The sequence below is a fragment of the Bos taurus genome, chromosome 29 (genome assembly GCF_002263795.3).
Source record: "Bos taurus isolate L1 Dominette 01449 registration number 42190680 breed Hereford chromosome 29, ARS-UCD2.0, whole genome shotgun sequence".
In the NCBI taxonomy this organism is placed as follows: Eukaryota; Metazoa; Chordata; class Mammalia; order Artiodactyla; family Bovidae; genus Bos; species Bos taurus.
In genome coordinates this window covers 36,965,799-36,977,890 of record NC_037356.1, presented here as the reverse complement: position 1 = coordinate 36,977,890, position 12,092 = coordinate 36,965,799, and the positions used below count along the sequence as shown (strand labels likewise).

The following is a 12,092-nucleotide window of genomic DNA, read 5'->3' as shown; positions in this document are numbered from 1 at the left end:
TACAACGAAATATGACTCTGACTTTAAACAAATAATGTCAACTGCAGGGACACAGATAAATCAAGAGGTAAAGTTAGACGGAGAGAGAAAATTATTACATGATTTTTCTTCATATGTATTTTCAGGTATATGTATTTTTCAGGTACAGGTGAGAAAGAGTACTCATCATGTGTGTGCGTCCTAAGGGCTTCGGTACTATGGACTGGAGCCTGCCAGGCTTCTCTGTTCACGGGATTCTCCAGGCAAGAAGACTGGAATGGGTTGCCACGCCCTTCTCCAGGGGATCTTCCTGACCCAGAGGATTGAGCCTGCGTCTCCTGCATCTCTTCCATTGGCAGGCGGGTCTTTACCACCAGCACCACCTGGGAAGCCCTATGCAGAGTACATCGTGTGAAACGCCGGGCTGGATGAATCACAAGCTGGAATCAAGATTGCCAGGAGAAATATCAATAACCTCAGACATGCAGATGACACCACCCTTATGGCAGAAAGTGAAGAGGAACTAAGCTTCTTGATGAAGGTGAAAGAGGAGAGAGGAAAAGCTGGCTTAAAACTCAACATTCAAAAAACTAAGATCATGGCATCTGGTCCCATCAATTCATAGCAAACAGATGGGGAAACGATGACAGATTTTATTTTCTTGGGTTCCAAAATCATTGCAGATGGTGACTGCTGCCATTAAAGTAAAAGACGCTTGCTCTTTAGAAGAAAAGCCATGACAAACCTAGACATATTAAAAAACAGAGACATTGCTGACAAAGGTCCATCTAGTCAAAGATGGTTTTTCCAGTACTCATATATGGATGTGAGAGCTGGACCATAAAGAAGGCTGAGTGCTGAAGAATTGATGCTTTTGAACTGTGGTATTGGAGAAGACTCTTGAGAGTCCCTTGGCCTGAAAGGAGGTCAAACTGCTGCTGCTACTGCTGCTAAGTCACTTCAGTTGTGTCCGACTCTGTGTGACCCCATGGACGGCAGCCTACCAGGCTCCCCCGTCCCTGGGACTCTCCAGGCAAGAACACTGGAGTGGGTTGCCATTTCCTTCTCCAATGCATGAAAGTGAAAAGTGAAAGTGAAGTCGCTCAGTCATGTCCGACCCTCAGCGACCCCATGGACTGCAGCCTACCAGGCTCCTCCATCCATGGGATTTTCCAGGCAAGAGTACTGGAGTGGGGTGCCATTGCCTTCTCCGGGAGATCAAACTAGTCAATCCTAAAGGAAATCAGTCCTGAATATTCATTGGAAGAACTAATGCTGAAACTGAAGCTTCAATACTTTGGTCACCTGATACGAAGAGCTGACTCATTAGAAAAGACCTTGATGCTGGACAAGATTGAAGGCAGGAGGAGAAGGGGATGACAGAGGACGAGATGGTTGCATAGCATCACTGACTCAATGGACAGGAGTTTGAGCAAGCTCTGGGAGATGGTGAAGGACAGGGAAGCCTGGGGTGCTGCAGTCTATGGGGTCGCAGAGAATTGGACAGGACTGTTGTTCAGTTGCTGAATAACAATTCAGGACTGAACAACACCCTTGAAGAGGCAGCAGAAAGGATCCCTTCTCTGTGAGGTTCCCCTTCACTGCTACAAACCACAGTATAATAATTTGCAACCTTCATGCATATAATAATTTGCATTTCACCATATCCCATACTGAATTGTGTCATTAAATATTCACTTGGGACCCAAGAACTCATCTCCCCAGTTATCTGCAAGGTTTTTGAGGACCCTTCACCACTTCTATTCCTCCACACCACCTATCACAGGGACTGAACAAAGATAATCAAACGATTTGATTGCTCGGGGTAAAGCTACTGACGAATAACCCAAAGCACAAAAATGATTTTGTTATATAGTATTATGGCACCCCACTCCAGTACTCTTGCCTGGAAAATCCCATGGACAGAGGATCCTGGTAGGCTGCGGTTCATGGGGTCGCTGAGTTGGACACGACTGAGTGACTTCACTTTCACTTTTCACTTTCATGCACTGGAGAAGGAAATGGCAACCCACTCCAGTTTTCTTACCTGGAGAATCCCAGGGACGGGGAAGCCTGGTGGGCTGCCGTCTATGGGGTCGGGCAGAGTCGGACACGACTGAAGCGACTTAGAAGAAGAAGAAATTATGAAATTTTAGGAATACATCTATCTCTGTATTAATGTTTTATGCCTTGTATTCTGCAATTCCTGAGCTCAAGTTTGGTTAGCTGAGCACTGGGAATGAGAGAGGGGCGTTTTGGAATGTGGGGTGAATGTTAAAGTGTATCAGGCCATCGAAAAAAATGCCCATTTGAAATTAAAACAAACTGGATTACTGAGTTTGCCTAAACGGTAGAAGGTGTTTGCAGAGTTCATTTAAACACTGCAGCTCGCACCGAGTCTCGGAGGGGCATTACCTGCAAGACTGCTCCCAGATCCGCACCGCTAGGCACCTGTTTGGCGAGCTAGTGGTCGGCAAGATCTCAGGGCCCATACCTGTTCGCGCTGTGCAGTCACCGCTCCTCCTCACCACCAGGCGGCGCCGTGCAGCGCCGAGCAGAGCCGGGGAACGGATCGCACGGCGCTCTCCCCGCGCGCCCCGCTCCGACTGACGTCGACCCGGAAGTAGTCGCCGGCGCCCGGCCGGCCGGCAGCCTTAATAGCAGCAGGGTTGCGGAGGTTAGGTGCCCAGCTTCCCCAGCAAGGCGAGGGCCCCTCCGAGGCGGCGAAGGAGACACCACCGCTTTCACTGGAGCCGAGGCTCAGGCGGGCGGTGCGCGAGCCGGTTGCGGCCACCTCGATGGTGGACTCACTAAATATTCGGTGGGCCCACGGCCCTGCCGGGTCTCTGAAGCCGCAGGTCGCCGACCCCGCACCATGAAGGACGCAGGGTCTTCCTCGAGGGCAGCGTCCCGGCCGGACGGGGCTGCGGCGAGCCTCCGAGCTGGCCCTGTCGCCCGGCCTTGCCTGTAGGACGTCAGGGCCCGCGACCCGGCCCAGGCCTGACCGGCACCCGGCTCTTGTGTCCGCGCCACATTCGGCGCCCCCATCCCTGGCTTTGACGTGAGGGAGGGAGGCTCTGGTCCCGGGAGCCCTCGCCCGCCCGCCATGAAGACAGAGACGGAGATCCTGGCGCCGGAGCGCCCGGCCGGGCCCGGCGTCAGTCACCTGCTGAGTAGCCGGAAGCTAGTGGCCCTGGGGGCCGTACTCGGCTGGCTCCTGGTCATCCACCTCCTGGTCAACGTGTGGCTTCTGTGCCTTCTGTCTGCGTTGCTGCTGGTGCTGGGAGGATGGCTGGGCTCTGACGCCATCGTGGGGGCTTCAGGGCGGCTGCACCTGGAGCGCTTCATCCCAATGGCCGTCTGCCCCCCAAACCCGGAGGCTGAGAGGCAGCTGGAGCAGGAGATCGACCGCACCATCCGGATGATCATGCGGGACTTCGTGTCGTCCTGGTACCGCACGGTGAGCCAGGAGCCAGCCTTCGAGGAGGAGATGGAGGCAGCCATGCGAGGGCTGGTCCAGGAGCTCCGGAGGAGGATGGCCAGGGTGGACAGCCATGCTCTTGCCCAGAGGGTTCTGACTCTCTGCGGTTGTCACCTGCAGAGCTATATTCAGGCGAAGGAGGCCGCAGGGAAACAGAGTGGCCCAGGGGAGCCCTCCCAGCTCTGGGAGGCTTACTGCCGGGCCAGCGCTCCACACCCTGCAGTGCAGAGCCCCAGCGCTGAGGTCACCTACACACGTGGCATCGTGAATGTGTTGCTTCAAGGACTAGTGCCAAAGCCTCACTTGGAGACCCGGACTGGCAGGCACATAGTGGTGGAACTCATCACTTGCAATGTCATCTTACCACTGATCAGCAAGCTCTCGGATCCGGACTGGATCCACCTTGTACTCGTGGGCATCTTCTCCAAGGCCAGAACTAACCCAGCAGGAGTGGCTAATCCACTCTGCCCAGCCAGTGCCCTGGAACAGCCCTCAGTGCCCACATCTCTGCCGCTGATTGTTGAGATCCAGGGTCTCGCAGAAGCCCCTTCTCCAGCAGCAGCCCCAGTGCTCCTAAGCTGTAGTGAACCAGACGGGCCTTCACACCCCTCCCCAGACATTGAAGAAGGCCATGAAGCGCTGGAGGGAGATCTAGGGGGAGTGCTGGAGGAGAGAAAAGTCGAAAACAGCTCTTCTCATTTCCTGCAGCCTCTGTTCTTGTCTGAAGATGCAGAGCTGGAGTCCCCGTTGTCTGAACTGAGCAAAGAAACCATCATGCTCATGACCCCAGGCCCCTTCCTCTCTGCCAGTATTCAGGATGCCCTGTGTGCCCTCGGGGGCTCCCAGCCTCTGGAGCCTAAGGATGGCAAGGGACCCGAAGGAATAGAAGGAGCAGAAGCTGAGGAGGGTCCAGGAACAGAAACAGAGCCGGGCCTGCTTGCCTCCATGCTGAATTCCTGCCCAGAGATCCAGATTGACACAGCGGACAAGGAGGGAGAGCAGGGAAATGACGCCTGTCTCACAACTTTGCTGCCCAGTCCAGAGAGGATATGCCCCCCACGCCCCTCGTGTTTAGAGAAGGATCTCACCAATGGTGGGAGCTCCCTGGACTCCAGTCTGCCACAGGTTCTGCTCTCCTCCTCTCCACCTGGACCCCTCAGCTCAGCCACCTTCAACTTCGAGTCCCTGGGCAGTCCAGACGGCCCCGTGGTCATCCAGAACCTTCGCATCACTGGCACCATTACTGCTCGAGAGCACAGTGGCACCGGTTTCCACCCATACACGCTCTACACGGTGAAGGTAACACAGTTCACGGTCACCACTCTGGTCTGGGAATGGATTTGGAAAGCAGTCAGTGAAGCCAGTGTTTGCAAGGAGGAAGTCTGCTCTTAGTTTGCTCTGGTTAATTCAACCAGTATCTATATGGAGGGTCTGAAGCTCATGAGTGCAGCAGAGTAGGCTTCCATGACACTCTCACAGACCGTCCTAGAATCTCAGGGCTGTCACTATGCTGGGAATCATATTTTTCCAGTGGATACAGCCCAGAAATCCTTTCCAGACTTCTTCCTTGCTAATTTCTTTTTTAAGTATTAATATCCTTTACACTTTGTTTTAGAAAGGAAGGTTGTTTACCTATATATACCTCAAAGGTGGCGAGTCCCTCTCCCTGGAGGTGTTTAAGTGTGGTAGTAGGAACTGCTTGGCAGAAGCGATAAGAAGGGGGTTCTTGTATCAGGTGGCTGGTTTGATTCAAGCAGCAGCTCCCTAAGGGTGATTTTGATAGAGTGAAAGTTGCTCAGTTGTGTCTGACTCTTTGTGACCCCATGCACTATACAGTCCATGGAATTCTCCAGGCCAGAATACCGGAGTGGGGAGCCTTTCCCTTCTCCAGGGGATCTTCCCAACTCAGGGATCGAACCCAGGTCTCCCACATTGCAGGCAGATTCTTTACCATCTGAGCCACAAAGGAAGCCCAAGAATACTGGAGCGGGTAGCCTATCCCTTTCCAGCGGATCTTTCCAATCCAGGCTCAAACTGGGGTTTCTTGCATTGCAGGTGGATTCTTTACCAGCTGAGCTATGAGGTTTTGATATAGGCTACCTCCAAGTTTCCCAGAAAGTTGTATTCTTAAAAAATAAGTAATCCTGGGACCCATTCTTGGGAAATTCTCATTCAGAATCCATTAGCACCTGTCAGAATCCATATTCTGACAGCAGATTCTGCAGCCCAAGAGATTCTGAGGCTTAGCCAAGTTTGGAGACGTATCATATAGTGTCCCTCACGGAGCAGAATAGCCACAGAGAGCATCCTAGCTCCCAGGGGCTCCGGATGTGAGAGCCCTCACCTGAATTCCACATGCATCTCTTATCTAGGCCTTTCCTTCTCAGTACTGGCCTGAGGGACTGCTTTGCTCCTTCCAACTCATAATGAACACCTCTGTCTGCCTCTAGACAAGCTTTCGACACCAGCCTCAGTCTCACCACTCTTGCATTGCTTGCCCACAGAATACCTTAACCAGACAGGAACACTGACCTACTCCTGATGAGAACAAGCATGTGTATCGTTCTCCCACAGCATTCGTTGTATCTTACACAGTCTCCCCCTGTAGGTTTGAAGTTGCAGCTTTCATGCCATTCGGGGTGTTCTCTCTGGGGGAACATTCAGCACTGCTGTCTTTTCCCACATGCCAGCCCTCCTCACATATGAAGACAGCCGACTGTGACCCCATAAAACATCTCCAGTCTTCACATGTCTTCTCATCATACAGACAGATGATCTGTCCTTGGAAAGAAAGGTTCAGTGTTGGTCCAAGAATAATAATTAATCAGCCCCAAGCAGAACAAAAACACATGTTCCTTTAGTGTAGTCCAGGCAAACAAATGATTGTTGTTCCTCAGCTGTTTTCGATTATTTGTTCTTCCCTCAAGTAATATAGATAATCACTGGTTTGAGGATAATGACAAGATGGTTATCTCCCTATAACATCCAGCCTCATAATTTAGGGGTAAGAGAGCCGGTATCATTATCAGTGTCATACCTTCTGTTTTATCCTCTGTCTTTGGGATTTGAAAGTGGTTATGAGTAAACAGGGTTTGCAGGGAGAACTTTGAAATGGAAGGAGTGAAAGGCAGTGGAACTTCGTTTCCCACCGCCTGGGCCGCCTCTGTTGGGAAAGGCATCGCATTGCATACAGCAGCCCCCCTGGGATTTGAGCTGTTCGTTAGAGCTTAGGGCGGCAGTGGGGCCTGAGAGGCTAGGGACAGAACAGGAGCAGCGTGCTCCCTTGACCCTGCTCTGCGCTTACTGTGTGCCAGTGAGCTGGTGCAGCCAACAGACGTTCTCTCGACAGTATGAGACGGCCCTCGACGGCGAGAGCAGCGGCGGCCTGCAGCATGTGGCCTACCACACCGTGAACCGCCGCTACCGCGAGTTCCTGAACCTGCAGACCCGTCTGGAGGAGAAATCGGATCTCCGAAAGTTCATCAAAAGTCAGGAGTTCCCCAGCCCCGGAATGCCTGCTTGCCTTTCGCATCCAGCCACCCTGATCTGAAAGGCTGGAGGCCTGTTGTCTGTGAAGAGGGTGGAAAGGGAGAATGCGGCCTTGAGGGTCCCGTGCTCCCTCTGTTTGCTCTTAGGTGTTTGGGGTTTTGGTGCTGGGCAGCACTCATGACATGCTTTCTGGGGTACTGCTTTGCCTCTGAATGCTTTGTTCTGGGGCCCCATCTAGTTTAAGCTTAAAAAAGAAACTTCCGTATTTCCACCTGTGCCTCTGAGGAGTTAAACAGGTTCATAGACTGGTTGCTGTTAAATATTAAACTGTTACCCAGAAATCCTTGCTGCCTTTCCTTTAACAAAAGGCTTCTTGGTGTGCCGTTTGGTTCTCATAAGGCACAGGAACAATAAGAAGACATAAAATTTAATTCATACCATAAAAGCTGTTGAGCAGCTACTCTGTTTTTTAAGAAAATGCCAAGTGAAAGTGAAAGTTGCTCAGTCATGTCTGACCCTGACTATACAGTCCATGGAATTCTCCAGGCCAGAATACTAGAGTGGGTAACCGTGTCCTCCTCCAGGGGATCTTCCCAACCCAGGGATCAAACCCAGATCTCCCGCATTGCAGGTGGATTATTTACCAGCTCAGCAACCAGGGAAGCCCATGATCACTCAAATAAACATTTTTAATAAGTTGTGGCATAAATCGTGGATTTCAGTTATAGGTTTTCTTTCTTAATAGCAATAGTTAATACTGAAAATATATGCCCAGTTCTCTACTAAGCTCATTTAGTTCTCATAAAAGTCTACAAGATAGATACAATCATTACCCTCATTCTACAGAAAAAAGCAAAGATTAAGCAGGTTGCCTAAGGCCATTATTACAGCAGAGATTGGAGCCAAATTTAAAGTTGGGCAGTTAGACTTCAGGGCTACATCCTACTCTAGTGACCTCTTATACCTTAATATTATCATGAATAATGAAAGTAGGCCGTCTGTATTATGTCCTTGGGTTATATCTCTAACTCCTGAAATAAACTCCTATGGAGGGAAGGCCCCAGGGGAGAGACTCTGAAGGGATGAGGCCCGGGCCTTGGTACCCAGCTCCCACCCCAACCTCAGGTCACTTCTCAGCTCAGTTTGCAGGTGAGGAGAAAAATCCCCAGGAAATACATTTGGCATTTCTGTGTCTTATATATGTGATGGGTAATAAATGGAATAGTTCTTAGTAAATGTTAATCAATTAACTTTTTTTTTTAAAGATGTGAAGGGCCCTAAAAAGCTCTTTCCAGATCTTCCATTTGGAAACATGGACAGTGACAGGGTGGAAGCCCGCAAGAGCCTCTTGGAATCGTTTCTAAAGGTCAGCATCCTCTGCTGTCACTGTAGCCACCAGACACCCAGGCCAAGGTGGGAGACCTGGGGACTGGAGTTTCTCTCTGAAGTCCTTCTTGTGTCTTTTCAGCAACTCTGTGCCATTCCTGAGATCGCGAACAGTGAGGAGATGCAGGAGTTCCTTGCTCTCAACACAGATGCTCGTATTGCCTTTGTCAAGAAGCCGTTTGTGGTCTCCAGAATAGACAAGGTATGAGCGGGACTGGGTTGCTCAGCCTTAGTTTCTTGCAGGGAAGGGGGAGGCATGTTTGAAAGGCAGGGGAGCCGGGGGAAGGGAGAGCAGCACAGAGGAGTAAGTGGAAGATGGACTGGGGTTTTCAAGACCTGTTACCAGTACGGCTGAGGCCATCATTGCTGAATGACAGCGAGTGTCAGTGCTCCTGACGCTGTAAGCGTGCACAGGTCTCCTGGTGGTATCATGACGCTGTGATTTTAGGGGAAGGGTACAAGGGTCGGTCCACATCTCCATGGACAGGTGGGAGCAGGAAGGCCTCTTCTGGTGATGAAGGTCATTCCCAGCGTTGGTCACTCAGGATGGAGCCCTTAGGCAGGACACCGAGCTGGATTTAGATTTGTGTAGTGATTCTCTGCTGGAGAACAAGGTTCCAGATGGTATCTTGGAGCCTTTGGAGACAGTAGCAGAACATTTGAGCACCACGCTGGAGCCTGTGAGCAGTGGTTTCTCACTGATTCTCACGTCTCCAGGACAGAAGTCTGAGGTTTGTCCTGATCAAAAATGCATGTGTTGTAAGAGGTTAGAAAGCGCTGACTCTTTGGCAGAAGAGGGGGTCTCCCTCTTCCAATCTAGACTTTAGGGGATAAAATGATAAAGTGGGACTTCAAGTGAGGGATGTTCGGAGACATTCACTGCTATGAGGAGAAGACTGCAAACTAGGAAGGGATAAATGCGGTGAAACCGTGGAGTTCCTTGCAGGTTTGCTCACCCATGCTGATGTGTTCTTTCACTGATTTTTTTTTTTTTAACCTTCACTGATTTTTTTCAACACCTGCCCCCCTGGGTGCCCACTCAAAGCCACTCGCTGTACTCATTGCTCATGACATAAGAGTGAGCACATACGGACTCTCCCGGCAGACTACCATTCTGTGAATCTGGAGAGGGAACTGTATTTTCTCAGCCACGTTCTCCACATCCATGCAGTTCACTATGCTCTTTCCCTGAGTTGCTGTCCCCTGGTCTCTACTGTGGTCCTCCTTGACCGTGTCAGTCTTGCCTTGGCTGTGCCAGCTGTGCTCCCCAAGGAGGACTAACACAGGATAAGACAAAGCCAGCAGCAGTGTTGATTAATAGCGAGAGTTACTAAAGGAAAAGTCAATGTTTCCTTCCATCTCGTTGATATTTTAGGGTTTCATTTGTTTGTTCTCTTTAGCAGAAATCTGTATGTTATTTTCGCATTCTGAGAAATAGGGATAGCTCTTACTCTTCAGCAAAGATTGTTTTATTTCATCCGTATAAATAGAGAAGTTTGTATGAATTCCAGATCCTTAACTTTAACCTGAGTGGTTTTTGCCATTCTTTCTGTAGTTAAAGAAGAGGAATTGTTTGAACTAACTGTAAAACCAGTTTTTGTTGTTGTTGTTTTTTACAGTGAATTGCTCTGCACATTTTTATATCATAAATGTTTTTAGACTATTCCTTATTTTGATAATCTTTTTCACTCTTCCTTTTCTTTGTATATTCTTACGTGTATCACTTCCTGTTTGTCACATCTTGGTGAAAGTATTACCAATTTGAAAACTAAAAATCATTCTTCTGTATGAAAAGAAAGAAATTGAAAGTGAAAAGCATTTCACCAGCCTGCAGAACTCCCATATTTTTATTTGTCATGTTGTTTTGGCTTCTTTTCCCATGGAACCCATCGTCTGTCTTAACTTTGTGAGGAAGAAGATTTTCATGGCTGTGCAGGAAAGGGGAGAGAGTTGCCATTGAGTCATTAGCTGGTATCTGACCGTGTGGATGGATAGGGCTCTGCTAGACAGGTCAGCTGGCTGCTCGTCCAGGATGCAGAAAGCACCTTGAGACAGTTGCTGCTGCTCGGTGGTGCCTGTCTAACCCGCCGTCTATGACCCCTGCAGATGGTGGTGAGTGCTATCGTGGACACGTTGAAGACCGCGTTCCCTCGCTCTGAGCCCCAGAGCCCTACAGAGGAGCTGAGTGAGGCCGAGACAGAAAATAAGCCCCAGACAGAAGGCAAGAAGGCTTCCAAGTAAGATACCCTTCCCAATTCTCAGGGCATCCCCAGTTTTCAGTCAAGGCCCATCCCTGCTCTTAGGTCCTAGAATAGAGGGGAGGGGTCATCTGTGCCTGTTTTTATGCAGTCAGACTGCGTACCAAGCCCAAGGTCCTGCAGAGGTAGCCTGGCTTCATGTTGGTCTTGCCCTGGGAAGCCAGGGCCCAAACTGACCAGGGAATTTTGACTAGAAGGAAAACTCTAGCATATGGATGTTCTTTTTTTTTTTTCCCCCTTGGGAAATTGAAACATTTCTTTTAAGAATTAAGGCTTATCATTGATCTCTGTTTGTCATGGTTTCTGGCTCAGGAGTCGGGTACACTAGCAGTAAACAGGAATGGGATAGAAGGGACCCCGTCAGGGGGTCAGTGGTTATTGCTGCTGCTCCAGCCTGCACTGGCGGCTCTCACAGCCAGCAGGTGGGGAGGAAGGGCACCACACTTACCTTCTCGGACGATTGCTGTATGTATCTGGGCCATTACAGAGAGAGAGACAGTGCTGGTGGGAGGGAGGGGGTTGGAGAATGTTTATGTGTGCGTCTCACTGTCTTTTTCTCTGTGTTCATGTCTTATGGGCTGGCAAGAACCCTCGCAATTCTTAGCTTTTTTTTTCCCCCCTCACTGGGCCCATATTTTGAAGGGTAACCATGTTGCCTGTGCTTATAAGAACCCTATTTCTTGAAACATTGAGGTTAGGCCTTGTGATTCCCTTTCTGGTTTTATCTGGAACACAAGGGGAATAGTAGATGTGCAAAAAGGTGTGAAGAGCAAGGGCAACCTTGGTCTGTGGCACTTGTCTATTTAACTTGCAACAAATTTTTAACGAGTGCACAGTATGTGCTAGCCACTCTTCTAGCCTGTGGGATACAACTGTGACAGGCAAGTCCTTATTTTACATTAGCAAAAGCCCTTTCACAGGCGCATTGTAAGCATAGCTCAGTGCAAGAGCTGCAGTGTGTGTAAGAATATTGTTTGGGGGATTTCAGAGTGAGGCATCTCTTGGCAACTCTGACCACCGTAAGCTTCCAAGAATAAGTGTGGACATGCCTGTTTTGAGGTATTAATACTTGGTCAGCCCTTTGTATGGGGATCAAGACCATGAATTACACACTCTTTCTGCTCTTCGTTTCTGTGCCAGATCCAGATTGAGGTTCTCATCCAGTAAAATTGCTCCAGCACTGAATATAACTGAGGCACACGAGAAGGTTCTCTACTGTCTCCAGGACAGCGGTGTGGTGAGAATCCCTAGAGAATTCTTGGGATCATCAGTTAGGAGGTCAATCCTGCCATTATAGGCAGTTGGGATGTTCTCCAGAATCAGAAAGGTCTTTGGTGCCTTCCTAAAGGACTCAACCGACATCTGGGTCTCTGGTTTTTATTCTAGGAGTATTTTCTCAGACTGGTTTGGAATTCCTATGAGTTCTGGGCTGGCCAGTTGGCTTCTCAAGGGTGGTGGGCTTCTCAAGGGTAGTAGCCTTGGGATAATAGGTGATAGAA

At 49.7% G+C, this 12,092-nt stretch overlaps 1 protein-coding gene across 5 annotated transcripts in view; it reads left to right on the top strand.

Moving 5' to 3' along the window:
- Positions 1-2,598: 2,598 nt before the first annotated feature.
- Positions 2,599-12,092, top strand: part of SNX19 (sorting nexin 19) — a 32,688-nt gene continuing 23,194 nt past the window's right edge. For 4 of the 5 annotated variants that reach the window (XM_059882779.1, XM_059882778.1, XM_015461215.3 and 1 more), the window contains exons 1-6: positions 2,599-4,759; positions 6,810-6,948; positions 8,215-8,315; positions 8,418-8,537; positions 10,442-10,572; positions 11,734-11,830. In XM_059882779.1, the coding sequence (XP_059738762.1) occupies positions 3,086-4,759; positions 6,810-6,948; positions 8,215-8,315; positions 8,418-8,537; positions 10,442-10,572; positions 11,734-11,830 (2,262 nt within the window). In that variant the 5' untranslated portion in view covers positions 2,599-3,085. The remainder of the gene's footprint in view (positions 4,760-6,809; positions 6,949-8,214; positions 8,316-8,417; positions 8,538-10,441; positions 10,573-11,733; positions 11,831-12,092) is intronic. The other variant, NM_001302940.2, reaches the window with a different exon arrangement.